Source organism: Pelodiscus sinensis, chromosome 29 (genome assembly GCF_049634645.1).
Source record: "Pelodiscus sinensis isolate JC-2024 chromosome 29, ASM4963464v1, whole genome shotgun sequence".
NCBI lineage: Eukaryota > Metazoa > Chordata > Testudines > Trionychidae > Pelodiscus > Pelodiscus sinensis.
In genome coordinates, this window is record NC_134739.1 from 8,550,097 (window position 1) to 8,577,863 (window position 27,767).

The following is a 27,767-nucleotide window of genomic DNA, read 5'->3' on the forward strand; positions in this document are numbered from 1 at the left end:
TGCCTGTGTCTGGTGAGGCTGGGGGGGGATGTGTCGTTGTGCAAGGGTCCGTGTTTCTGATTCGGAGCCAGGAGGATTGCTCTCCACAAAGGCCAAGGCCAGGGCCGCTTAGTACAATGGTTACACATTAACTCCCTTGTTTGTGCCCGTATTTTCCAGCTAGCGCCGTGCTCACCATGGCCTGGGTCCACAGAGCATTCCCAGCACGAGCCTCGTGCGTGGGGCGGTAGCAAAGGTAGTGCACAGCCACGGGGCACCCGGAGATCCCGGCGGCGCTGCTCCCAAAGCCCTTTAACCTGCCCCTTGCTCTGTCGACGACTCTGTGTTCACTAAACTGCCGCACGAGGAATAACAGGAGCCCAAGGGGAGGGGTGTTAATGGGGATTCGGTGCCAGGGGAGCAGCCTCTCCCCGTGGCCTGGTGCAGGAGGGGAGCTGCTCCAGCCACCCCACCCCACCACCCCTACAGGGTGGGAGCCAGAAGCCCTGTGTGGGGCCGGAAGAAGCCGGGCTGGAGCAGCCCCCACCCTTGGTGGGGGGGGCACAGAGGGAGGGGGGCCACTGTGGCCCAACCAGGCCCTCCCGCCCAGCCCCGCTTAGTCAGGTAACCAGTTAAACTTAACGTTTAACCCATTAACGAATTTAACTGGGTGAGCCCGAGAGAGGGCAGCCGTGATCGCCCAAACCCTGCGTGGGAGAGCTCGCAAGCAGCTGGACTGCCGCCCCCTGCTGGGAAAGGGGTGAACGCTGAAGAGCAGAGGGGGGATCCGCATGTGGGGAGCTAAGCCAGCTCCATTCCCCCCCCCCCCCATCCCGCTTCTCCTGGGACACGAGGTTCTCCCGCGCCTGGACGCCAGGCCAGCCCGGGGGAAGGGGGGATGTTCAGCCGTCACGCATGACGGCCACTTCCCCCCCCTGCTAGCGGGGTCACGACTGGTTACGGCGGCCACAGCTGTGATCTCACAAGCAAACAGAGCACTGCAGAAGCAGCCGGGGGAAAGGCATTTCAAAGCTGGCGGATGGTCTGTTCCCAGGCCACCACCCTCCCGGCCTCAGCACCCCACAGAGCAGGACAGAGGGACACGGAGAGGCCTGCCGGTCACACACGGAGCCACACGAGGGCCAGTTTCACACGGCAGCTCTTTGAATTCCCTTCCGGGCAGGGCCTCTGACTGACTCGGTGAAGGGGTGGTCAGGGGACTGGGGGCCTCACTAACACTCAGTAGCTCTCCGGTACCAAAAGGAAGGGGGATGGGAAACCAGGACCCTGACATTGGCAGCCCCCAGGAACAACGGAGACCAAAGCTCCCGTCAGCCTGATTGACAGGCTGAGCAGGCTAATTAGGGAATCAAGGGCATGGAGGGTGGGGGGGGATGTTCCGTCCTTCATGTGAGCTGGATTTGCGTGGGTCAGACCGAGTGGGGCCGAGGTAGGGAGAGAGCAGGGGCCAGAGTTGAGGTGGGGGGCAGAGCCAGGCCAGTCAGAGAGAGCCAGAGAAGCGGAGTCAGAGCTGCAATCCTGCTGAGACAGCCAAGGGTGGGACCCAGCACAGGGAAAAGCCACCAGCCAAGAGGCCTCGCAGGCAGGACTTGGAGGGGGAGGCCGTAACCCCAATGCTGGGTGGGGGGGAGCGCCGGGGGGAAGAGACGGATGCTGGAAAGAAGAGGCCTGCTACTCGAGTCTGAAGGCCTCCCCCAGAGCTAACGTTGGACCTGCAGCATCCCTGCAGCGCTGCCGGGACCTGCGAGCGGCTCCCACCTTCCAGAGCTTACTCTGCCTGTCAAATATTCCTCCCACAGCTGGAGTTCGAGAACTCACTCTTCACTCTTCTACTTTAAACAGCCCCTTGTGGCCACTGCCTTGCACCTCCCCAGAGTGGCTGCATTGCAGCAGCAGATACATATCACGTGTCCTGTGGACACCAGCCTGGGGGTCGGCAACGTCGAAGTCGAAGTGCGGGGCGGGTCGCCCTTGCTGCCATGGGGCGGCTCCACCCTGTCACAGCTCGCAAGCTGTGAAAATCTACTCGCCACGGGTGAGTGGGTGAGCGGATTTGTGGAGCCCTGCTTATTAGCCAGGATGGAGACTTCTCTCTTCTTGGAAAAGGCCTGAAACTACTGGGTTATTTGGCAGCATAGCCTAGTGGCTAGTGAACTGGGCCACCTACGAGTGCGACCACGAGTCCGTCAACATGAGGTGGAACTGCCGGAATGTGGGGGAGCATCTTTCGTAAGCAAGTCGGTTTTAAATGAGGTGGGACTTGGGGTACCCGAGACACGTCAGACTCCCGAAAGGGGGACAGATCGGAAAAGCTGAGTCCCTGCCTTACAGCGCCACACAATGGGAGACATTTCGAAAGCCGTGAACACTTTGAAAAACCGCTTCCAAGTGATGCTGCTGCAACTTACCTTTTATTAGGTGCATTGTTAACAGCGCATCTTTTCCTGCATTGTATAATGTGGACATATGTGTAACTATTGAATACACGTGGAGGTACTGACCTCTGTCATATTTTCACTGACATACTCCTAAGCCAGAGCCAGTAGCAATACAGAACCATTACAGGAAATACAAATCGGTGTGGAAGGCACAGCCAACCTGCATGCCTTATAGGCCTGAGAGAAGACGACAGTTGCTTAGCAGTGAACGTTTTGCTTATAGCTACGCCAGGTCATGGCGAGTGAGCGTGCCTAGCGTGTGTGCCTTACTTGCTTAACTCTGCGCCGGGTCACGAGCAGTGTGCCCTGTAAGCGGTGCTTTTGTGCAGCTGCTCAGGAGAAATTCCAATGCCGGCCAGCTGATTAGCAGAGCCCCCACAGCTAGATTTGTGTTTTGCCGGGTAGTGCACATGCCTCAGTGCATCTAACACAATTTTATTCCGCACATGGATGGGAAAAATATCCACCCATGGATGGAAAAGAGGGAATATAGGTCATGAGGTATCTGTATAAGCAAAACTGAAACTATAACGAAACTTGAGAGTTTTCCAACTTTGCCCGGGGGGGGGGGGGCTGTTGGCACAACCCCAGGAGCAGGCCTACAGCACCTGCTTGGTATTTAATAGGACAGCCTGCAGCCACCTCGCCTCTTTGCTATAGAGGTGCCACGTGTTTGGTGACAGATTCCAGCGCACAAGGCTCCATCTTAATCCCTGTGGTGTTAGAGATGGGGCCAGCCACAAGGTGCCCCGCACAATTCTGTGGCTGGCATGATGCACACTAGGCAGCCACCTGCATGCAGAGAAATCTCATGCTGCCCTCTAGCTAGAATCCTTTTGCTGAACTGCACACAGAGGGCCAGGTGGTCCAACGAATTCAGTGCCCAACTAGGGAACCTCTGACCGGCTTATTTCAGGCCTAAATGGGAGCGGCGCTCCTTTGAAAATCCAGCCTAAATGTACAGGGAATCACAGAGAAAGGCAGGGCTGTGTAGAGGTGCTGCAGGGGTGTCACCTAGCTCAGCTCTAGGCAGTGTAGCCGACAGGCGGAACTGAACCGGGGACTTCTGGAGCTCAGCATGGGAGCCGCTACAGCCTGAGCGAAAAGCCCTGCAATTCAGGCCCCCAGCGGCTGCACAGGCCAAGCTGCCCGAGCCAGCCAGACTCTGCCGGCTAGGCCACAGCCCAAGCTCCAGGCTAAGACCCCATGCCGGGTGTCTGTACACTCCCCGACCCCCTTCCCCGGCACTCCATGACCTGGTCACCGCTGAACTCCAGGGCGCCTGGAGGTGGGGCCGAGGGTGTCCGTGGGACCCCTGCAGGGCCCGGGGCCCGCTCCACGTCCCGGCACGGGTGGTGCTGTCGGAGCTCAGCACTTGCAGCTGAAGCAGAGCCCCCAGGTGGGGGCGCGCCGCCGTGGGCCCTGCAAACTCTTTGGCCGGGCCGGAGTGCATAGTTATCGATTTCAGTCCAGCAGCAGAGCAAGCCAGCCACGTCCTATCTGCCAGAGCGAGCACACGTTCTTCCACGGACGTTTTTGTGAGCAGTGTCAACTAAATACAACCCATCTACCGATCTCCGGGTGTCCGTCAGATCAGGCACGTGGCCTCAAGGAGCAGCCGAACACCCGCACGCCTACCGGCCCCTGCAGTCCACAGCTCAGGCCCCTGTCTGGTTCTGGAAGCCACTGTAGGTGAATGGGGGCAGAACTGGTGAGCACAAGGCCGTCGACTTGGAGAGGCAGGCAAGATGGCTGACTTCACAGCTGCCGAGGTCCTGGTCACTTCTGAAATAGACGCCATCAGCGGAGTGACTAGAGGGGTCTTCGTTGAAATAGTTGTAGGGTCTCAGGAAAAAGCCGACTCCATTCCCCACTGTCACCGTGTTAGGGACATCCTCCGAGTGCGGGACATGCAGGAAACCAACTGAAATCCAGGCAACCAGGTCCTGGAAGAGGAAGAGACGCATCACTGGGTCAGGAAAAACATCCTTTAGTGGTCAGAAGAACTCCTAGCCAGGAGACCACGCCCGGGGCAGACCACGGAGCAATGACCCGGCACCTCAACGCGCACAGGGAATAACCCTGCTGCTGTGACATGAACTCTTCCAGCCAGCATGGTGTCTACCCCCGCCATGGGAAGGCCCAGCTGGGGAAGGCGAGCTCCAGCCCCGCCCCTTCCGCCTGAGGCCCCGCCCCTGGAACCAAGCCCCACCCATCCCTAGCCCAATATTTCCTCGCCACCTAGAGGGCTGAGGCTGCGGTGCTGCAGCCCTGGCCCCAGCCCTCCCTGGTGGCTGGGGAGCCGGGCTGCCACGCCATGACCCCAGCCTCCCCCAGCAATCAGGGGCGTGTCCCCATCCCCACAGTGGGCTGGACTCCCCATCTGCCTTTCTGTGTGTCTGTCTGTCTGTCCTGCACCCTGTCCCCCCGCCCCCTCCGGTGGAAGGAGAACCCAGCTCACCTCGTTTACGATGGTCTCATTGTTTATGAAGTCAGCGAAGGCCACGGTGGGCGTCCAGGGGTCGTTCTGGTTGTAGATGCTGCTACTTGTCGGTTCCTCCTCTTTCCGTTTGGTGACGGCCAGTTTGTACCTAACGGGCAGAGGGAAAAGACTCACTGGCTCTCTGCAACGCCTGGGCGACCACATCTGCGCTGGCAGCCTGGCCGCCTGAATTCTGCTTCATGAGCCTGGGCCAGGCCCCCCTCTTCTCTGCCCCAAGGGAGTGCCAGGCTCAGACAGCATGGCTACATCTAGACTGGCATGATTTTCCGGAAATGCTTTTAATGGAAAAGTTTTCCGTTAAAAGCATTTTCAGAAAAGCGTGTCTAGATTGGCACGGACGCTTTTCCGCAAAAGCACATTTTGCGGAAAAGCGTCCGTGGCCAATCTTGACGCGCTTTTCCGTAAAAAAGCCCCGATCCCCATTTTCGCGATCGGGGCTTTTTTGCGGAAAACAAATCTGAGCTGTCAACACTGGCTCTTTTACGCAAAAGTTTTGAGCAAAAGGGACTTTTGCCCGAACGGGAGCAGCATAGTATTTCCGCAAGAAGCACTGATTTCTTACAGTAGGAAGTCAGTGCTTTTGCGGAAATTCAAGCGGCCAGTGTAGACAGCTGGCAAGTTTTTCTGGAAAAGCGGCTGATTTTCCGGAAAATCTGGCCAGTCTAGACACAGCCCATGTGTTTGTAAAGGGCGCTGGGTGGAGTGCGAGCGATCCACCCCCCTGCACATCAGCTGGGCTGGGACCCCCTTCGCACGGCAGCTGTCTATGGAGAGTACCCAGGAGAAGGCCCCCAAGGAACAGGAATATCGACTCACAGGAACTGGAAGGGACCTCGAGAGGCCATTGAGCCCGGTCACCTGCCCTCACGGCAGGACCCAGCACCATCTAGCTCAGTGGCCTCCAAACTTTTAAAGCACAAGATCACTTTTTTAATTTAAGTGCAATTCAGGATCCACCTCAAACCCAAAAACTCTGTCCCCGCCTCCTTCCCACCCCTTCCCCAAGGCCCCGCCCCTGCTCACTCCATCCTCCCTCCTGCCCCCATCCTCACTCACTTTTATCAGGCTGGGGGCAGAGGGCTGAAGTGCGCGGAGCGGGAGGCAGACTGTGATCTTGGGCTAAAGGATTTGGAGTGTGGGAGGGATTCTGAGCTGAGCATGGGGCAGGGAGTTGAGGTGCAGGAGGAGTGTCAGGGTGCAGGGAGACTCAAGGAGTTTGGAGGGCAGGGGCTTGGGGTGCAGGAAAGGCTCAGGACTGGGGCCAGGATTCGGAATGCAGGCTCCAGCTGGGCACTGCTTACCCCAGGTGGCTTCTGGGTGGTGGTGCGGGGGGCTAAGGCAGGCTCACCCCTACCCTGGCCCTGCACCACTCCCAAAAGCAGCCAGTAAACTCTCTCCATCCCTGCCCGCCACCACTCTGTGACGATGGGGTACAGGGTGTGGGGAGAGGCACCCTGACATCAGCTCCCCCTCCTCTTCTTCCTGTGCTCTGCATAGCAAGCAGGCCCCCAGGGATGAAGGACAGCTCCAAGGCAGAGGGCAGGAGCAGCACGGCAGTGCTGAGAGGGGCAGCTGAAGTGCTGGCCCCTGCTAGCCTCCTGGCCAAACCAGTCAGGATCACCTGCCAAAGGCTCCAAGATCTACCAGTCGGTGCCGATCGACTGGTTGGTGACCGCTGGTCTAGCTCCTCCCTGGGAGAGGTTTAAGGGAGAGGATGGATAAGAGAGAGGATACGAAAGGGGAGGGCTGTGGAACCCTGCAGCCCCCTCATGCGCAGACAGATGAGTAACGGAGAACAGGGCCCGGCTCTGGAGTGCGCTGTGGAGGGCTGCATAGAGGAGCCTAGAGCACTGGCTACCTGGGCCGTGGGAGCCCCCACGCCAACAGCTGCCTCCCAATGGGCACCCCACTGCAGAGTTCAAGGCAGCAAGACTCAATGTACAGGCGCTTAGTGAACGTTTCTGCCCATCTGGCTTCGCAGGGAGGCGAGATGGGTGAGACAATGCCCTTTCCTGGCCCTCACCTGCCTTGTCTCCCTCATATCCTGGGCCCGACATGGCTACAGCAACACTGCCTGCAGGTATGGAGACTCGTAAGAACATAAGAACGGCCACACTGGGTCAGACCAAAGGTCCATCTAGCCCAGTGTCCTGTCTGCCCACAGTGGCCAGTGCCAGATGCCCCAGAGGGAGTGAACTGAACAAGTAATGATCAAGCGATCTCTCTCCTGCCATCCATCTCCGCCCCCTGACAAACAGAGGCTGGGGACACCATTCCTTACCCAGACTGGCTAATAGCCATTAATGGACTTAACCTCCATGAATTTATCTAGTTCTCTTTTAAACCCTGTTATAGTCCTGGCCTTCACAACCTCCTCAGGCAAGGAGTTCCACAGGTTGACTCCTAGCATGTCAGGCCTGGAGAGACCATTAGAGCTACCCTATCCCTCCTTTTCAGGATAGGTTGGCCATTAAATTTCACCCCGTTACTCCTGTATCGAGCCTCAGAGCTTCAGAAAGGCCCCCAGTCCTGGTCGGAAGGCATCGCGAGGCAGAGTTCTGCCACCCTGGGAATTCATTCGCAGGGAAAATTGCGGGAAACTAGCCCTCGTTTCTCACTTGAATTTGTCTGGCTCCAGCTACGAGCCAACGAAGGGCCGCAGAGAAGCAATTCTGCCACGTTTCCCTTCCATTTGAAAGGCCAAGCATAACCAGACAGGGCTGTGCCATGCCATCAGTACTGTAACAGGCGCATCCTAATCAGGGGCGCAAAGACTTAATAAGTAAAAATAATAAGCTGCAATAAGTAAAAATAAGGGCATGATGCAGGCTAAGCTAAGTCCCAGTAAAGGCGCGTAAAGCAACGTTATAAAAAGTATTAGAATCCCATATGAGGAGAGGTTAAAGCGACCGGGACTTTTCAGTTTAGAAAAACGGAGACTGAGGGGGGATATGATAGAGGTCTATAAAATCATGAGTGGTGTGGAGAGGCCGATAAAGAAAAGTTATTTATTAGTTCCCTAAATAGAAGAACTAGAGGACACCAAATGAAATTAATGGGTAGCAGGTTTCAAACTAATAAAAGAAAGTTCTTCTTCACACAGCGTGTAGTCAACCTGTGGAACTCCTTGCCAGAGGAGGCTGTGAAGGCTAGGACTATAATAGAGTTTAAAGAGAAGCTAGATAATTTCATGGAGGTTAGGTCCATAAAAGTCTACTAGCCTGGGGATAAAATGGTGTCCTTGGCCTCTGTCTGTCAGAGGCTGGAGAGAGATGGCACAAGACATATCGCTTGATCATTGTCTTCAGTCCACCCTCTCTGGGGCACCTGGTGCTGGCCACTGTCAGCAGACAGGATACTGGGCTAGATGGACCTTTGGTCTGACCCAGTATGGCCGCTCTTATGTTCTTATTTTGCCATGTATTATACGTTTCCTTTATTTATATTATTGTTTGCTAAGAATCACATTTTATTTACTGATTGTTATTTTTTTTAATTATCTACGTAAAATATGTTCCTAATATTATTGAAAAATTATTTTTGTTATATTACTATGCTAATTAATACATTTCTGTTGATTTTTTCAGTTTGATTTTGGTGGATTCATAATTTTGTTGAAGTAAAGGTAAATAAAAAATAGTAAACTAGAAACATTTTTTAATTTGGAGGAGGGGGGGCACATAATTAATATTTTGCCACGGGCACAACAATACCCAGTTACGGTGCTTCATGCCATAGGCCTGGGCCAAGTCCCAGCCCAGATCTACGGCATGGCCCTGTCTGATTTCCCACTCCAAACAGAGCAGAGAGAAAGTCAGCGAAGCACAGGGTTGCCACCTTTGGGTGGCCGAATTCCTGGAGATTTCATCCCCCGATGTAACTTTTAACAACAGATTGATCTTTGGTTCCTGGAGACGCCAGGACAAACCTGGAGGACTGGCGACCGTAGCAAAGAGCCGTGGCCCAGTGGAAAGGGAATTGGGGGGTTGAAATATTTTGGGGATTGTGTCATCAGCGAAACAGCTGGGCTGAGCCTCCTCTGGGCCCCTCCTCATTTCTCCATCTCTGGGCTGTGCCTGGACCCTGTTAAAATAGCCGTTGGAGCTATGCCTGGACCCTTTTAAAATCTATTTTTATCTTCACTCACATCTCCCCAGGCTCCAGCAACTGGGCGGAGCCGGGGAGGGGGAGCGAGCCGCAGGGATATTTACATCCTTTCCCTTTGGCGGTTTTCTTTGCTGGTGTGAAGCTGGCTAGCAGCACCAGGAGGACGTGCAGAGGCTGAGCTAGGGCAGAGCAGGGAACAGCATCTGCAGAGATCACACCACGTCTGCATCTGCTCTGGCTCCATTGCTCTGTGTCTCGCGCCTCTGTTGTCCCAACAAGACCCCTGTCCTGGGTGAGCGAGCTCGGAGGCCTATAATCCAGCTGGTGCATCGATCATCACACAGGATTACGGCTCCCCCAAGCAAGGCCGGATGGAAACTGGGTGCAGCACTGAATTCCCTCCTTTCTCTTGGCATCAGCCGGGAGAGTCCCTCCAACCCAGGAAGGTGCAAGGAACCCCATGGAGCAACTAGGGAGTAACTGGTTCCCCGACTGCTGGGCTAGCAATGTTTGGCTCAGGCCATGAAGCAGGAGGGTTGCCGATGAGGGGAAGCAGTGAATGGGGCAGTTGGCTCTGGGCCACTATTTCAGCATCTAGAACCGTGGGTCCTTTAAATCTCCGCCAGAGCCCTGCACAGCATAGTCTGGGCAGGACTGAGGGTTGGCTGGTAGAAGATAGTACCACCCCTTTGGGTGGGGGGGGAGCTGGAGTTAATCCCTCCCCACATTGCCGAGGGCCTGGCGAAATCTGGCATCAGCTCTGGTGCTGACCCTGCCTTTGCAGCTCGTGGTCCCCGCAGGGCACTGACCCAGAGGGGCGGCAGTTCTTTAAGCACAAGTGGGAATTGCTTGATTTCAATCGAAGCGAAAACCCCTACCTCCCCCAGCTGATGGACCGCTCCATGGAACTGGCTTCTGGCAGGTGGTCCCCGGCAAAGCTGACGATCTGGATCCTGTAGCCGCGCTGGTGGCCCCACTTGTTTTCCAGGTTGGTGGCAAAGTGGATGTATCTGGGCATCTTGGAATGCAGCGGGAACACGGCCTTGTCCTCGGTGTCCAGGACTGTCTTGGTGAGGCGTGGCCGGTGGATCTGGTGCTCCGGGCTCCACGGAGCCTGCACGGCATCGAACGTCATGTCATGGGCCACCAGAGAATTCTTTAGTCCTGCCAGGCAAAGACAAAAGCCCAGAGAACCTGCACCCCGTGGCCACCTGGCCTTCCCCAGCAGTCAGTGGCCCCGGCACAGGTTTTCCAGTGGGGGTGTTGAAAGCCATTGGTGCAACCCCCTCTCCCCACCGAGTCCCGTCCGACCCCTCCACCCTCCAGAGCTGGGGCCGGAGTGGGGCTGTGGGAAACGCAAGCAGGGTTAAGGAGGCCAAGGCTGGGAGTCTGCCTGTGGGGCGGGAGCAAAGCTCCCTGTGTGGGGCTGGTGGGACCCTGCACGTGGACTCCAGCTGCAGGGCTGGGCCCAGAACTCTGAGCACGGGGCCAGTGGCAGCCAGAAGCCAGAAGCGGTAGCCAGAGCCCCACATACAGAGCCCCAGGTACGGGGCTGAAGACAGCCAGGGCCCCACATGTGGGGCCAGGAGCAGAGCCTTGAACCCCAGGCACAGGCCAGCAGCTGGGACTGTAGGTACAGGGCCAGAAGTGGAGCACTAGGCACTAGGACCTTGGCTATGGAGTGGCATGTGGGTGCTGCACCCTCCCCACCCACCACCTCTTCCCACACCTCTCGTTCCTGCGCCTGTGGTTGTATCGCACCCTGGCCTGTTCCCAACTTTCATTAAAACTAATAAAAGAAAGTTCTTCTTCACACAGTGTGTAGTCAACCTGCGGAACTCCTTGCCAGAGGAGGCTGTGAAGGCTAGGACTATAATAGAGTTTAAAGAGAAGCTAGATTAATTCATGGAGGTTAGGTCCATAAAAGGCTATTAGCCAGGAGATAAAATGGTGTCCCTGGCCTCTGTTTGTCAGAGGCTGGAGAGAGATGGCAGGAGACAAATCGCTGATCATTGTCTTCGGTCCACCCTCTCTGGGGCACCTGGCGCTGGCCACTGTCGGCAGACAGGCTACTGGGATAGATGGACCTTTGGTCTGATCCAGTACGGCCGTTCTTATGTTCTTAGGCTACAGTGGCAGCTCACCTGGCGCGATGGGGAACGGCGCGAAAGCTCTCAAACAGAGGAAAGTCTCCCCTGTCCACAAGGAGACACGGACAGTACTACAGAACGAGGCGCATCCCCCGCACTCAGCCCGTCGGGACACGAACCATTCCAGACGTCTCTGCTGGACTGGCTCATCAGCGGGAGGATCCCCAAGTAGGGCTGTCCTTAAGGCTTATGGGGTCCTCCACGGCGTTATGAAACCAGCGCCCCTCCACCCGACTTGCTCTTAGCAACACCTGCAGAAACTCCCAGTCCCCCGCAGAGACCCCCGGACCCTCTCCTTCCCACTGAACGTGGCGTGCTTGGCTCTGCGAATATGATTCCTTCTTTAGGAGACTGCAGCACCCACTGGGTGTGTAGGAGTTTTTTCCTGGTGGTGCCCCAAATTTTCAGGTGCCCTACACAGCCCTATAAGCCTAAGGCCTGCCCTGTCCTCAACCCACCCTGCTGTGCACCCGAACCACTTGGAAACTCCTCCTTGCCCCATTGATTTCCATTCTTCAGCCATGTGGGATACTGGGCAAGGTCTTTTCCCCTGTAACTCCCTGGGAAAAAGGGTGCTCTCCCCCCTCTGCACTTGGAATTGGCACAGGGAACAGATTTACTGCACAGAGCTGAATACCCAGCGAACATGTTCCAAATTAACATGCCACACTTCCAGCAGCTGCACCACCAAAGGGGAAAGTAAGCCGGTGAAAGGTCTGGTGGTGCACTTCTGCACATGCCTCGGCACCCAGAACAAAATGTATTCCACACATGGATGAAAAAATTAGAGGGTACACCCAGTGTGATGTACTGGTAAGAAAGTGGTCAGGGCTCTGATCTAGACCTCTTACCCCTGTCCTTCCCGCACACACAGACCTAGAGCTGAGGCTAAGAGCAAATCCCCAGGTGCACGGGATCAGCAGCTGGGACCCCAGCAGGCAGAGCTGGCAGGAGAGCTCTGGGTGCACGGGGCCTGCAGCAGCCAGGATCAAGATGCACAAGGCCAGTGGCAACCAGGATTGGCTTGTGCGAGGCTGGCGGCCACGATCCCAGATGCTGGGCCAAGAGCTCAGAGGTTCTGGATTAGGACCCCAGGAATGACACAGCACCCCCTGCACCTTCAGTCCCCCCTGCCCCGCCCATGCCTGTGAGTGCTGCCTTCACAGCTCCCATTTGGCTGGGAACTGAAGCAGCACAGGTCAGGGTGACCAACCAGGACCACCCAGTCCAGAGCTTCCCCATCCCACGCTCCATCCTATGCACACCTACCTAATCTCCTGCCCTGATGCTTGCACCCTCACTCTCCTTTCCCTGAGCCCTGCACCCTCCAGCCCCCTGTCCTGAGCCCCCCTTGACCCCAGCCCTCTGCCCTGAGCCATTTCCCCCCCCCCCCCCCCCACACACACACAATCTCACATTTCTTACAGGTACTGTTATATGGCAACCCCCCCCCCCAATGCCCTGCCCTGAGCCCCTCTTTGGTACCTGTAAGAAATTTAAGCTACTTTCACCCTGGTGCACCTCTAAACGATGTTTCTGCCACCCTCTGTCTGTGACATGAGTAGAGGAGTAGCCCTGTAAAAGGTGCATCTTTTTTTTCATATATCCCACCAGCCAGCCAGCTAACGCCTGCACCCGCCACGCTTCTAATTCAATAGTCAATCGCCCAGGTTTGTAAGTGGACGGATTGCTCAGTGGTTTGAGTATTGGCCTGTTAAATCCAGCATTGTGAGTTTAATCCTTGAGAGGACTATTTAGGGAGCTGTGGCAAATCTGTCAGGGGTGGTACTTAGTCCTGCTGTGAGGGCAAGGGACTGGATTCCATGACCTCTCAAGGTCCCTTTCAGCTCTTTGAGGTGGTATATCTCTGTATATTATATTAAGATGCTCCTATGGGGCTCATGAAATGTCAAGGGTGGATTTGAGGTGAGCCCCCACCCCTCCTCGCTGAGAGGACCCATGTTTTAATGATCAGATCCCTTGTTCTCGGCTCAAGAGAGTTTAAAAGTCCAGAAAAGAAGATAGAAAATTAACAGCTGAATATAGCATGGTGCTTAGTGTTAGGCCAACTCCCCTGGAGAATACCGAGTGCTTGCAGCCAATGCAACAGGAAGTAGAAGCATTACATCATCAGAAGAAACTTTTGCTGGCTGAGGATGCCAAGGGGACAAAACTGAAGGCTTCCAAAAATTGCTGCCTTCTCACAAGTTAACTCTTCCATGGGCATGACACTATTGACAGGACTTGCATGGCACCGAGGTATTTGCCCTTGAAACCTACTTCTTCAATCAACCTGTGGAACTCCTTGCCAGAGGATGTTGTGAAGGCCAGGACTTTAACAGGGTTCACACTAAGGGTACGTCTAAACTACATGCCTCCGTCGACGGAGGCATGTAGATTAGCCAGATAGGCAGAGGGAAATGAAGCCGCGATTAAAATAATCGCGGCTTCATTTAAATTTAAATGGCTGCCCCGCTCTGCCGATCAGCTGTTTGTCGGCAGATCGGGGCAGTCAGGACGCGACGCGCCGACAAAGAAGCTTTTCTTGATCGGCACAGGTAAACCTGGTTTCACGTCCAGACTGCCCCGATCTGCCGACAAACAGCTGATCGGCAGAGCGGGGCAGCCATTTAAATTTAAATGAAGCCGCGATTAATTATTTTAATCGCGGCTTCATTTCCCTCTGCCGATCTGGCTAATCTACATGCCTCCGTCGACGGAGGCATGTAGTCTAGACACACCCTAAAAGAGCTAGATACATTCATGGAGGACAGGTCCATCAACGACTATTAGCCAGGATGGGTAGGAATGGTGTCCCTAGACTGTTTGTCAGAAGCTGGGAATGAGTGACAGGGGAGGGCTCACTTGATGATTCCCTGTTGTATTCACTCCCTCTGGGGCACCTGGCATTGGCCACTGTGGGCAGACAGGACACTGGGCTAGATGGACCTTTGCTCTGACCCAGTCTGGCTGTTCTTATATTCTTCCTGCCCTAGGTCATGCTACGGCAGGAAGGATCTGAAACTTCAACTTCTTGCTCGTTCTCCTGTGTGTCTGACACTCCTTGTGGTGGAGGGTTTCCCCAGTGTGCTGAAAATGCCTCTGGGACCTGTTGAGGGGATGCTTAAATTGCCTAGGTAAGTTGTGGAATCTCCACCACTGGAGCTGGTTAGACACATGTCTGCCAGGGATGGTCTAGATCAGGGTTTCCCAAAGTGTTCTCTGTGAAGCCCTGGAGCTCCGTCAATGGGTCCAGGGGCTCCGTGAGAAAATATTAATGACAGTTGTAGGACCCTGTTATTTTACATAAGAACATAAGAGCGGCCGTGCTGGGTCAGACCAAAGGTCCATCTAGCCCAGTAGCCTGTCTGCCGACAGTGGCCAGCACCAGGTGCCCCAGAGAGGGTGGACCGAAGACAAAGATCAAGCGATTTGTCTCCTGCCATCCCTCTCCAGCCTCTGACAGACAGAGTCCAAGGACACCATTTTATCCCCTGGCTAATAGCCTTTTATGGACCTAACCTCCATGAAATTATCTAGCTTCTCTTTAAACTCTACTATACTCCTAGCCTTCACAGCCTCCTCTGGCAAGGAGTTCCACAGGTTGACTACACGCTTTGTGAAGAAGAACTTTCTTTTATTAGTTTGAAACCTGCTACCCATTAATTTCATTTGGTGTCCTCTAGTTCTTCTATTTAGGGAACTAATAAATAACTTTTCTTTATCGGCCCTCTCCACACCACTCATGATTTTATAGACCTCTATCATATCCCCATATGTCATATACCCATTTTGTTTCTCATTTGCTGATCATTTCCTTGAGGAAAAAAGAATGGGTAAGAACTACATAAGAAAAAAAATAGAATTCCAGAACTTTGTCTGTTTATTTGGGTACCTCATGAATTAAAAATCACGATATTTTAAGGGCTCCACCAAATTTTCAAAACCCTGTGTGGGCTCTGCAGCCAAAAAAGTTTGGGAAACTATGATCTAGATGGTGCCTGGTCCTGCCATGAGTGGAATTATAGAATCCCAGGGCTGGAAGAGATCTCAGGAGTCATCGAGTCCAGCCCCCTGCCCAAAGCAGGACCAACCCCAATTAAACCATCCCAGCCAGAGCTATGTCAAGCGCAGACTTAAAAACCTCGAGGGATGGAGATTCCACCCCCTCCCTAGGGAACCCATCCCAGTGCTTCCCCACCCTCCTCGGGTCCCTCCTAATCTCCAACCTGGACCTCTCCTACTGTAACTTGAGCCCATTGCTCCTCTTTCTGCCATCTGTCACTACTGTGAACAGCCTCTTTGAAACCGCCCTTCAGGGAGTTGAAGGCTGCTCTCAAAACCCCTCTCACTCTTCTCTTCTGCAGACTAAACAAACCCAAATCCCTCAGCCTCTCCTCATAGGTCATGTGCTCCATCCCCCTCATCATTTTGGTCGCCCTCCGCTGGACCCTCTCCAATGCGTCCACATCCTTTTTATAGTGGGGGCCCCAGAACTGGACACAATACTCCAGATGTGAATACTCAGAGCTGAATAAAGGGGAATAATCACTGCTCTGGATCTGCTGGCAATGCTCCTCCTAATGCACCCTAATACGCCATTAGCCCTCTTGGCTACAAGGGCACACTATTGACTCATATCCAGCTTCTCATCCACTGTAATCCCCGGGTCCTTTTCCGCTGAACTGCTACTTAGCCAGTTGGACCCCAGCCTGTAACAATGCTTGGGGATTCTTCCATTCCAAGTGCAGGACTCTACACTCGTCCTTGTTGAACCTCATCAGATTTCTTTTGGCCCGATCCTCCAATTTGTCTCGGTTACTCAGGACCCTATCCCTGCCCTCCAACATATCTATGTCTTCCCCAGCCAATTTGTCATCCGCAAACTGGCTTAGCGTGCAATCCATCCCCTCATCCAGGTCATTAATAAAGATGTTGAACAAAACCGGTCCTAGAACCGAACCTTGGGGTATCCCACTAGAAACCGACTGCCAACCAGACATCAAGCCCTTGATCATTACCCATTAGGCCTGATAATCTAGCCAGCTTTCTATCCACCTTACAGTCCATTTATCCAATCCATACTTCCTTAACTTGAAAGCTCTCACGGTCCCATCCAGAACTAGGATTCTATGCTTTGCTTGGGCTCACACCTATCAGGATACTGAATCACCACCTTCTGGTTAATTGGATGCTTTATTGGCAGGTGACTAATGCACAGTTTGTATTTTGCCCCGTGGCACTGTTCATGCAGAAAGTCACTGGGCAGAGTAATCTGGTTTCTATGCTATATCCTGGTCTAATAGCTGGGTTTGGTTCCTGCAAGCATCCCCTTTGGAGCTGTCATGCACAGGGGGACGGCTGACCATAACCTGGTGACTAAAGGGTTAACTCCGGTAGCTAGCAAAGGTGTCTTCCAGGGGGGCGGGAGAACCAATGGAGACAGAGGATTGGAATTTGAATTGAATAAAGGTCCCCTGCCTGCTTTCTTCATGGGGAGAGTTACACCAGGAGTTGAGAGACACAGATGGCTATATCTACACTGGCATGATTTTCCAGAAATGCTTTTAACGGAAAAGTTTTCCGTTAAAAGCATTTTTAGAAAAGCGCATCTAGATTGGCAGGACGCTTTTCCGCAAAAGCACTTTTTGTGGAAAAGTGTCCATGGCCAATCTAGACGCGCTTTTCCGCAAAAAAGCCCCGATGCCATTTTCGCGATCGGGGCTTTTTTGCAGAACACAAATCTCTGCTGTCTACACTGGCCCTTTCGCTCAAAAGTTTTTCAGAAAAAGACTTTTGTCTGAACGGGAGCAGCATAGTATTTCCGCAAAAGCACTGACAATCTTACATGAGATCGTCAGTGCTTTTGCGGAAATTCAAGTGGCCAGTGTAGACAGCTGGCAAGTTTTTCCGCAAAAGCAGATGATTTTGCAGAAAAACTTGCCAGTCTAGACACAGCGGCTGTGTCTACACTGGCATGAATTTCCGGAACTGCTTAAAACAGAATACTATTCCGTTTTAAGTTTTTCCGGAAAAGGAGCATCTACATTGGCAGGCTGCTTTTCCGGAAAAACCCTTTTTCCGGAAAAGCATCTGTGGCCAATGTAGACGCGCTTTTCCGGAAAAGAGCCCCAAGCGTCATTTTCGCGATCGGGGCTTTTTTCTGGAAAAGACTACTGGGCTGTCTACAATGGCCCTTTTCCGGAACAGTGTTCCGGAATAAGGACTTATGCCCGAGCGGGAGCAGAATAGTTTTTCCAGAATAGCGGCTGATTTTGTACAGTAGAGCATCGTTGCTTTTCCGGAAATTCAAGGGCCAGTGTAGACAGCTCGCAGCTTATTCCGGAAAATCGGCTGATTTTCCGGAATAAGTGGCCCAGTGTAGACACAGCCAGCCAGAATGATTTAAACCCAGGCAGAACTACCATGCCCCCACAGAATTCAGGGAATGGGAGCAGACTGAACAAAAAGAAAATGAGAAGTGAGTACCAGGGAAATGCGAATCCAGTCACGTAGAGGGCAATTTTTCTTTATTTGGTGTTTTGGTTTGAACAGTTCTCTGTGACTCTCTGCCTCCCCTCCCCGTTTACTACCATCCAGCTTTCTGCTGAGACTTTTTTCCTCTGGTTTTTCATTTGTTTTCCTTGGTTGCTCTGTACATCTAGCACCCAAGTCAGCTTTCTCAAGTTTCTCTTTTGTTCTGTAATAAAAATCACTCTTTTAAAGTGATTCCTATAAATTTGATTCTTGTGTCCTGGACGGTCTGCCTGTGTGTATCTGCAGGCCTTCGAATGAGGGGTCAGAGACCACAGCTTGTTTTTCTCTTTTCTTTTCCAAGCTCTTTTGGGGCAAAAGAGCTCGGGGTACCCCTGTGGGTGGTTTCAAGTGTTCGCCCCTGTTTTTTAGGGATCAAAAAGTACTTGATGGTGGCAGCAAATTCCCCAAAATCTGGGTATTAACATTTGGGGGGGGGGGTTGTAACTTTCTTGCCGTAAAGGCAAGATTTTGAGGCTATCTCGCAGGGCCCCACCTTCTGCATTCGAGTGCCAGAGTGGGAACAGCCCGCTAAGCAGGGCTGTTACATACAATACTCTGTTCCCTGTGCATGCCCCCCCCCGACAGGTTGGTGTGAATTCCCATGGGCAGTTAATGTGGGAGAGTTTAACCTAACTCCTTTTTCTCCCCTCCCCCCTCCCCCAGGGAGGTGGTTGCAGCCAAGATCTGTGGGAGGCCGCCAGCAGAGTTGGTGTCAACAATTCCTAAAGCCGCCCTGGGTGTGATGTTCTTCCTGGGGGCACCGTTCCCAAAGGATTGCTGATTTAATCTGGCTGCTCCACGCTATCGGCAGCTCTGGGGAGGTTCTGGGCCTTTCAATCACACCAGCCTCCAGTTCGCTTTACGGGGAGGGGACCTTGCCAGCTCCCTGAATGACAAGCCATAACGCAAAGCTTACGGCCCATGCCCCCAGTTTTTGGCTGCATGCGGCTCCTTTGCCCCATTTCTACAGCATAAGAACGTAAGAATGGTCGTAGTGGGTCAGACCAAAGGTCCATCTAGCCCAGTATCCTGTCTGCCGACAGTGGCCAGCACCATGTGCCCCAGAGCGGGTGGACCGAAGACAACGATCAAGCGATTTGTCTCCTGCCATCCCTCTCCAGCCTCTGACAAACAGAGGCCAAGGACACCGTTTTATCCCCTGGCTAATAGCGAGAGAGAGAGAGACCTACCTCCAATATCCAAGTCCACCTTATAGTTGATGAGGTGGTTGTGCATTGTCCCGAGAGTGTGTTCCCCGACCCGGCTGCCATAGTCCGTGCCCTCGCCGTAGAGAAAGGAGGAGCTAATGTAGCCCGTGGCGTGGACTTTCACTTCCATCGCTCCGTTCTGGTAGAAGATGAAGTCCCAAACGTAGTCATAGTTTAGGAGCGTGGAAATGGCCCTGAGAACAAGCGCGTATTTCACCAGACCCCCATAGTATAGGGACTCCGTGTTGGAGAAATGGCGCCGCAGCGGGACGGCCGTGTTGTGTTCGAAAACACACATGACGTTTTTATTCACTTTAGGGGTCTCCGACTCGACTAAATAGTGTCTGTCCACATAGGTGGCTGTGTAGGGGCAGTCAACGCCTCGGACCAGCTCAAACGCCAGCTTCCCGATGCCAAAGCTCCCGTCCATATAGCGCGTCACCATCCCCCCGGGACAATTGGAGCCATAGAGTGCAAGAGCTTCTTGGAGAGACAGCTCATAGACAACCCTCTCTCCGTTGAACCGGATGTCAAACAGCCGCGGGCCTGTGTTCACGTCCATCCCGAAGGAGAAACTCCAGGCCTGGAAAAGGACGTGATTATGATGGATGCAGTAGCGGGGCCCACGAGGCTGATACGGCAAAGGGCCTGGTAGGGATTGGGTCCCTGTGGGCCTCATGGAACCATATTTCTCCTCCGGTCGGACTTTTTTAACTTTGACGTCGTTCACGTTGCCTTGAATGAACCCGCTCTCCAGCTGCGCCATGTCTTCGTAGTACTTCCCGTTGTAGAACACTTGGCTTACCCTCCACTGGGAGAGGTCCAGGCTGCTGTGGTTAACCAGCATCTCCAGCCCCACCGGGTGCAGGTAGTAGCCCCTGCCGTACGCATTCTGGAACACAACAAACCATGTGGCGCGATCACCCGACTGGAACCCCCGGGGAACCGTGGTGAAGGTAACAAAATTGGTCCCATCGTATTCACAGCACTCCCTGAGCAAGCGTGGGGCTTTGGAGAACTCCCGGTGGAGGAAAAGGTCGATCTTCTTGTATTCCCTCTCTGTCACCGGCCGGCGGTGGTACGGCAGCTTCCCGCCGTATTTCCGCACCGTGACGTCCCGATGAGCCGTCGGCCGGGGCAGGGGACCCACCACGTACTCCGTGATATTTGGATCTGATTGGTTTCCGAAGTACACCACTGCCAGCGCCTGCCGGGCCGGTTGGCTGCCGTTACGGTCCAAGAAGGCCAGCACCTCGGCCTTGGGGGGCAGCTGCACGTCGACGTAGTAAATGCAGTTATCAGAGGGGTTTGCCTGAGAGGCATCTACCAAGGACACCCCAAGGTTGTCGTGGAGATACGTCACCACCTCCACCATTTCTTTTGGCGTCAGATCGGCGAAGACCAGGCTCTGGTCCCCGTGCTCTCCCCCCTGACTGCTCGGGGGCTGGGACTCGCAGCTGGCTGCCTTCCCTCTCGTCAGCAGCACCCAGACCAGCGCGAATATTGTGGCGAGCGCCAGAACCAGGAGGATGACGACCGTTTTCAGGTTCATGTTGCTGCCTTCACAGCCAGTTCCTGAGGCCTCCTGGAACGGGCGTGCCGGCGGCAGGCGGCCCTCTGCGGGCCACGTCTGTGTCGGTGTGTGGGGAGGTGCAGGGCTGGAGGAGGGAGATGTGGTGGGAAGACGCGGGAGGTTTGCTGGAAACCATAAAAGGCTCCTTCTCCGCGTCTCCAGACCAGTCACAGGCTCAGCTTCCGAAGCAGCACCCGCTGTCTCCGCACAGCGCTCGCTTGCTGGCCGGCTCCTGGGGAGGTGGGTTACAGATGCTGCGGTCTTGGAGCCAGGGATGGCGTGAGGGTCCTTTTAGAAGACGCAAGCCTGGACCCCCAAAAAATGCTCTGGCCAACAAAGCAGAGCCCTTGGAGACGAGAGATGTTTGCTAGGGGCTTTTTGCCAGATGCTGTAATCTGATCCCTCCCAGGCTGGCTACAGCTCTCTTAGGAGCTTTCCTGCAGCCTTGCCTGGGACTTCCCCTCTCTCTTGCTTCCTCTGCATGGTGACTTCTTTGGTTGCAGCCAAAGGGTCTGGGCTCTGTCTCTCGTGCCTGTTCTGGTGTCACCACAAGCTCTGCAGACTCCTTTATTTGGTGTTTGCAGGCAAACAGCCCTGGTTCTGGAACTTAGCTCTGCCAGGAGTGACTCCCATATCTATTCCCCATTCCCGCCCCCTGTGACTCCCATATCTATTCCCCGTTCCCGCCCCCTGTGTGGTACACCGCAGGGAATTCTCCCTCTTGGAACGCTCACTGGGGGGACAACCCGGCAGGCATAAGGCCGGCAATGTGCCCTCTCATTTTTTCCACCCAGGTGCGGAATAAATTGTGTTACCTGCACCGAGGCATGCAGAGATGTGCACCAGCAGTAGAAACACCTGCTGTGGGAGGCTGTGGGCATGCTGCTAATCAGCGGGGTGGCATTGGAATCTCTCCTGGGTGGCTGCCCGAGCGCTCAGCTTACAGGGAATGCTGAGGGCTGGTCTGGGCCCACGGGGAGTAAGGACTCTCTTTGCTTGCCATGTTCCTGGGGCTCTCTGCAATAAATAATCAGAGTAAGGAGCTGCCGGGAGGGGATGGCACCGCAGTGGGGCTCTCCGATTCCCTGCGTACCTTTAGAAATAGCATTTGCATGCTGTAACAGCACACAGCGGTCCCGGCGATGGGCCCTGAACAAACAAACACAGACACACAGAGTTTTCTTTGCAGCCCTCCCGCGTGCTATGGAACAATCCCAGAGCCAGTCGCCTCCTGGGGGGCTGGGCGTACCCCTCATCGACGTGCAGCAAGCAGGTTGCTGAAGATGGGCCAGACGGGGTCAGAGCCCTGCAGAGTCTCAACCCCTCAAAAATCTCCTTCCTCCAGGACATAACCCATCGCCTGCTCTGAGCTGGATTTGGTGCACAAAGGCAGGGCAGCTGCGGGGAAACTCAGGCTGCGTTGACTAGATCACAGGGGAGGTACAAACCCAAGCTCCGCTGAGAGTCAGTTTGCCATGTAAGCAAATGGCCCTTTTCTGTCCCTAAGGGTATGTCTACACTGCATCCCTAGTTCGAACTAGGGATGCAAATGGAGACAATCGAACTAGTTAATGAAGCGGGGATTTAAATATCCATTATATTTAATATCCCGCGCTCCATTAACATGATCTCGCCGGCGCGCTAGTTCGAATCACAGCTGATTCGAACCAGGAAGTGCGCGCCGGGACGCGTTAGTTCGGACTAAAGCCCTTAGTCCGAACTAATGTTACTCCTCATTTTTTGAGGCTTTAGTCCGAACTAACGCGTCCCGGCGCGCACTTCCTGGTTCGAATCAGCTGTGATTCGAACTAGCGCGCCGGCGAGATCATGTTAATGGAGCGCGGGATATTTAAATCCCCGCTTCATTAACTAGTTCGATTGTCTCCATTTGCATCCCTAGTTCGAACTAGGGATGCAGTGTAGACATACCCCCTGACCCACATTCAGCAAATGCCTCATCTCAGGCCTCTGCTCCACCCCCTCACCCCTGCCACCTGCTGCTTTCTCTCCTGCAATTTAGGAAATTAGGGGTGTGTCCACACAGCCAAGTTATTCCGAAATAACTATGCGAGCGGCGACACAGCCAAATAATTTCGAAATAACGGACAGCTTATTCCGACTTCTGTAACCCTCGGGCTATGTCTAGACTGGCAAGTTTTTCCGCAAAATCATGTGATTTTGCGGAAAAACTTGCCAGCTGTCTACACTGGCCACTTGAATTTCCAGAAAAACACTGACGATCTCCTGTAAAATCATCAGTGCTTTTCCGGAAATACTATGCTGCTCCCGTTCAGACAAAAGTCTTTTTCCAAAAGACTTTTGAGCGAAAGGGCCAGTGTCGACAGCATAGTACTGTTTTCCGCAAAAAAGCCCCGATTGCGAAAATGGCGATCGGGGCTTTTTTGCGGAAAACCGCGTCTAGATTGGCCATGGACACTTTTCTGCAAAAAGTGCTTTTGCGGAAAAGCATCCTGCCAATCTAGACGCGCTTTTCCGAAAATGCTTTTAACGGAAAACTTTTCCGTTAAAAGCATTTTCGGAAATTCATGCCAGTGTAGACGTAGCCTCGTTGTATGAAGAATAAGGCCTATTCCAAAAGAGCTATTTCGAAATCAGGCGTGTGTAGACGCTCCACTGCTGCTATTTCGAAATAGCCCCTCACTGGGGCCATTCTAAGTTACTCCTCTTGGGGCTCTGAATCCAGGGAGCCCGTCTACATTAGGGAAGCCTGCCTCGGACTCGTTTTGAGGCTTCTCTGCAGTATAGCCGTGCTGTTTCAAAATAAGCTATTTCGGGATAACTATTCCAGAATAGCTTATTCCGAAATAACTGTGCAGTGTAGATGTAGCCTAGGATTTTCCTCTCTTCCCAGCTCTCCCGCCCTTCCTCTTTTAAGGTCAAAAGTTCCTTTCCCCCCAATGCTTGGAGAGCCTCCAGCTCTGGGTGTGTCGCTCGAGGTGACCATGCGGCGTTGTCTCTGAATCCGGCAAGCCGCCCCAACCAAAGCATTTCCGCCCCATGAGCAGGGCTGACCCAGGTGCCGATCTCTGGCCCCAGCCTGAGGGCTGCTGCCCCTGCAGACCAGGGACAAGAGATGGTCTGGACTCGAGGTGGGGTGGAAACTGCGCCCCGATTGGTTAAGACCCCACGTCTTGCAGAACAGGAGGGGGCTGAGACCAGCCCTTGTGGTGGCGGAGGAGACGTCCAAGCGGCCATCTGCACCTTCCCAAGAGCCCCGTTCCCAGCCTCAGACTTGTTTTCAAATTCACGCCTCCCATGCCGCCTCATCCTAGTGGTCTCACTCACAGTGCAGCAGGGCCGGCAGACAAAATGCCCATCTCCTCGGGTCAGCGGCCTACCGGGCTCTCGCGGCTCTAACTCCGGCCTCTTCCCTCTCCTCAGCGGAAGGCCCTGCCTTGGGACGCAGCCAAAATCTGCACCTGCAGCCCTGCACCCTTGGCAGACAGCGGGGACAGGCCCTGGCTGGGGACGCTTGTTGCGAGGCAGGTATCCAGGGGCCAGCGGTGACCCCAGGACAACGAGGGATGGACTAGGACAGGCTGGACACAGGGAGAAGCCCTGCCGCAGTGAGCCAGATGAGGCAGTGCCATCACCTGGCTGTGGGGAGCAGGGCCGCCCAGCCCCTGGCACCCAGGAGGTGTTTGCGCCAGCCGCACCTGGCACATCTCATGACGGGCCCTGGCCTGCAAGCGCCTCCTCCTGGCTCCAGGGCTGTGGGGGCATCTGTCAAGCAAGCAGCCTCTGCCTCCCGTCTCGCTGCCCCAGCCCCCACCCCAGAGTGGCTGAGACATGAGGGGGAGTAACACTAACCTCACAGCCACTGCCCTGCTTCCCCATCAGCCCAGCACCCCCAAAGCCCAGCATCTCCCACTACCCCTGAGCTACTCTGCCCCAGCTCAACACCCCCAGGCCTGCACCCCGTTAACCTACACCCAGCCCAGCTACCCCTAAGCTACTATACACCAGCTCACCATGCCCAGCCTTGCACTCCAGCCCAGCACCCCGTCACCCTACACCCAGCCCAGCTACCCCCAAGCTACTATACACCAGCTCACCACCCCCTGGCCTGCACCCCGCTAACCTACACCCAGCCCAGCTACCCCCAAGCTACTATACACCAACTCACCATGCCCATCCCTGCACCTCAGCCCAGCACCCTGTCACCCTACACCCAGCCCAGTTACCCCCAAGCTAATATACACCAGCTCACCACCCCCAGCCCAGCACCCCGTCACCCTACACCCAGCCCAGCTACCCCCAAACTACTATACACCAGCTCACCACCCCCTGGCCTGCACCCCGCTAACCTACACCCAGCCCAGCTTTCCCCAGCCTACTATACACCATCCCACCATGCCCATCCCTCCACACACACCGCTGCCCCACATGGGGCTGGCGCTGTAGGAATGAACCGGGCTTGGTGTCAGTTTCTAACAGCAGTGGCTGTGGGACAGCCACACCTGGGCAAGTGGGAGGTGCCGCCCCACCTGCTGTCTAACCTCCCAGGCCACAGACTGGAGCTGGGCTCCTCCCGCACTGCCCTCCAGGGTGTCACTGCCTTCCCCTCCCCCCAAAGACAGGGCTCCCTGGGAAGAGGTTGGCCAACGCCCTTCCGGTGCTTCTTCTGCAGGCACAAACTCATCCGGGGCTGGAGCCTCGCCAGCCCGTCAAACCCCAGCTGCTCTGAAAATCCAGCTTCCTCCTTGGATAGTGGTGGGCCCCAGATCTTGGGAAGGAGGGTCCTCTCTTGGGACCAGGGAGGGATAAACTTAATGCCCTGCCCGCGTCACCAGTGGCCTGCCGGTCATGGTCTCATCAGCTGTTGGCCTGGCTGGCCCCTCCCCCAGTCTGATCCTACCCAGCACCTTTCAGGGCTAAGTGTCCCATTCGTTCAACTATTTAACAGATCCCGTGTCTCCCCACCCCGGCTGGCGGGCTGTGATGTGGCTCATGGTTCCCACCCCGGAGTAAACAGCCAACTATCATTCTGCTGCTGCTCAGCCCTCTTGCAGCCTGCGCTCACACGCGTATTTACGGGAGATCACCGTCCCCAAGGCCTGTGAGGGAGCAGAGCCTCGAGAGCCAGTTTTGAGACAGATCTGGGCAGCGTGATGACTCCGGAGCATCCGATTCCTTCCTTCTACTGCACAAAGACCCTGCAGCCTGTGACGCTTACGGGCTCATCAGATTTTGGAACCCATCGTAGGTGAACGAGAGTCTAGTAAGAACCTGCTAAGTTGACCACTGATGGTGCCCCCATCAACTCCGGCACTCCTCCGGGTCGCGAGGGGTGAAGGAAGAGCTCCCGCAGTGGGAACATGGCGGAAATTCAACCTAAGGTTTGCCGACTCCAGTTATGCTATTCTTGTAGCTGGAGTTGCGTCTCTTAGGTCGACTTTCTCCCCAGTGTAGACTTGGTCTTAGCTCACAGCAGCCAGATCAGACTCAGGCACAGCCCCAGGCCTCTAGATAGCTGATGTCCTTGAAAGGCACTCATCTCTGACCAACCTCGGGGAGACCTCCCAGCTGCTGTCCAGCTTGTGCTTTCTCAAGGCTGGGATTTGGCCAAAGCTTCGGGCCAGAACATGGCTACGTCTACACTGGCATGATTTTCCAGAAATGCTTTTAACGGAAAAGTTTTCCATTAAAAGCATTTTTGGAAAAGCACGTCTAGATTGGCAGGACGCTTTTCCGCAAAAGCACTTTTTGCGGAAAAGTGACCGTGGCCAATCTAGATGCGCTTTTCCGCAAAAAAGCCCCGATCGCCATTTTCGTGATCGGGGCTTTTTTGCGGAAAACAAATCTCTGCTGTCTACACTGGCCCTTTTGTGCAAAAGTTTTTCGGAAAAAGACTTTTGCCCGAACGAGAGCAGCATAGTATTTCCGCAAAAGCACTGACAATCTTACATGAGATCGTCAGCGCTTTTGCGGAAATTCAAGCGGCCAGTGCAGACAGCTGGCAAGTTTTTCCGCAAAAGCAGATGATTTTGCCAGTCTAGACACAGCCCATGTGTTTAAAGCTGATTTATAAACAATGGCAGTGCACCCATAGCCTGCGGGATTCGTTTCCAGGGGATGTTGTCAAGGCCAAAACTAGAAAAAAGAATAAAAAAAAGAACTAAAAAAAGAATCAAATAAGTCCACAGAGCATGGATCCATCAATGGCTGCTACACAAGACGGTTAAGGACATAAGCCCATGTTCTGGGTGTCCATGAGTCTCTGATTGCCAGAAGTTGGGATTGGCCAACAGGGAACAGATCACTCAGGGTATGTCTACACTGCAAGGCTGTTTCGGGATATCTCCAGTATCCCAAAATAGCTGCCCTGCGTCGACACAAGCTGCCCGTTATTTCAAAATGTTTTTCGAAACAACAGGCACGCTACTTCGCCCCCTGATAACCCTCGTTGCAGGAGGGATAAGGGATGGCTCAAAGTAGAGCTTTATTTCGAAATTCAGCGCTGTGTAGACGCGCCAAATTTCAAAATAAGCTCTTTTGAAATAAAATCGAAATAAGAGACACCATTTGTGCAGCACAAATTGCGGATCTTATTTGGAGTTTAGGGTGTAATGTAGACGCACCTTCAGTGATTGCCTCTTCTGGTCACTCCCTCTGAACGGTTACCTTGGCAAACAGGATAATAATATAATAAATGGAGATCTATCTATCTCATAGAACTGAAAAGGACCTTGAGAGGGTCACTGCGTCCAGTCCCCTACCCTCAATGGCAAGACCAAGTATCATCCCTGACAGATTTGCCCCAGATCCCTAAATGGCCCCCCTCAAGAATGGAACTCAAAACCCTGGGTTTAACAGGCTACTGCTCAAACCACTGAGCTATCCCTCCCCCCATACTAAACTAGCCAGACCCTTGGTCTGAGCCAATATGACTACCCCCATGTTTTTATGCTTAGACTCTTAGCCCTGTTCGCCTCCCTGGACACAGGTAGCACAACCCAGCTGCGACAGTTTTAAGAATAAGGCATTTGAGATCACTTGGATTCATTATTTTCCCCAAACGAGCCACGAGACAATATTTATTACTGTTATCGGAGGAACAGCATTCGCTCTCCTACCTGCCTCCCTCCATGTGGCACGCTGGATTTAAACATAGCGAGCAGTCCTGTGGCACCTGAGAGGCTAACAACAACATATCTGGTACCACGAGCTTCCGTGGGCAAAACCCGCTTCCTCCGATGAGCTGGAGAGCATGCGATTCTAAAAAAGACG

At 54.1% G+C, this 27,767-nt stretch overlaps 1 protein-coding gene across 2 annotated transcripts; it reads right to left on the bottom strand.

Moving 5' to 3' along the window:
• Nucleotides 1-2,392: 2,392 nt before the first annotated feature.
• On the bottom strand, nucleotides 2,393-27,754 carry AOC3 (amine oxidase copper containing 3). 2 transcript variants are annotated; one of them, XM_075911517.1, is made up of 4 exons: nucleotides 27,614-27,754; nucleotides 9,927-10,212; nucleotides 4,900-5,029; nucleotides 2,393-4,384 (listed from the first exon to the last, which is right to left on the bottom strand). In XM_075911517.1, exons 2-4 carry the CDS (start codon nucleotides 10,181-10,183, stop codon nucleotides 4,097-4,099), a joined length of 675 nt encoding a protein of 224 aa, XP_075767632.1. In that variant the 5' UTR covers nucleotides 10,184-10,212; nucleotides 27,614-27,754; the 3' UTR covers nucleotides 2,393-4,096. The 2 variants fall into 2 exon arrangements, with proteins under 2 accessions (XP_075767632.1, XP_014430383.2); XM_014574897.3 differs by lacking the exon at nucleotides 27,614-27,754 and adding an exon at nucleotides 18,926-20,807.
• Between the last annotated feature and the right edge of the window lie 13 nt (nucleotides 27,755-27,767).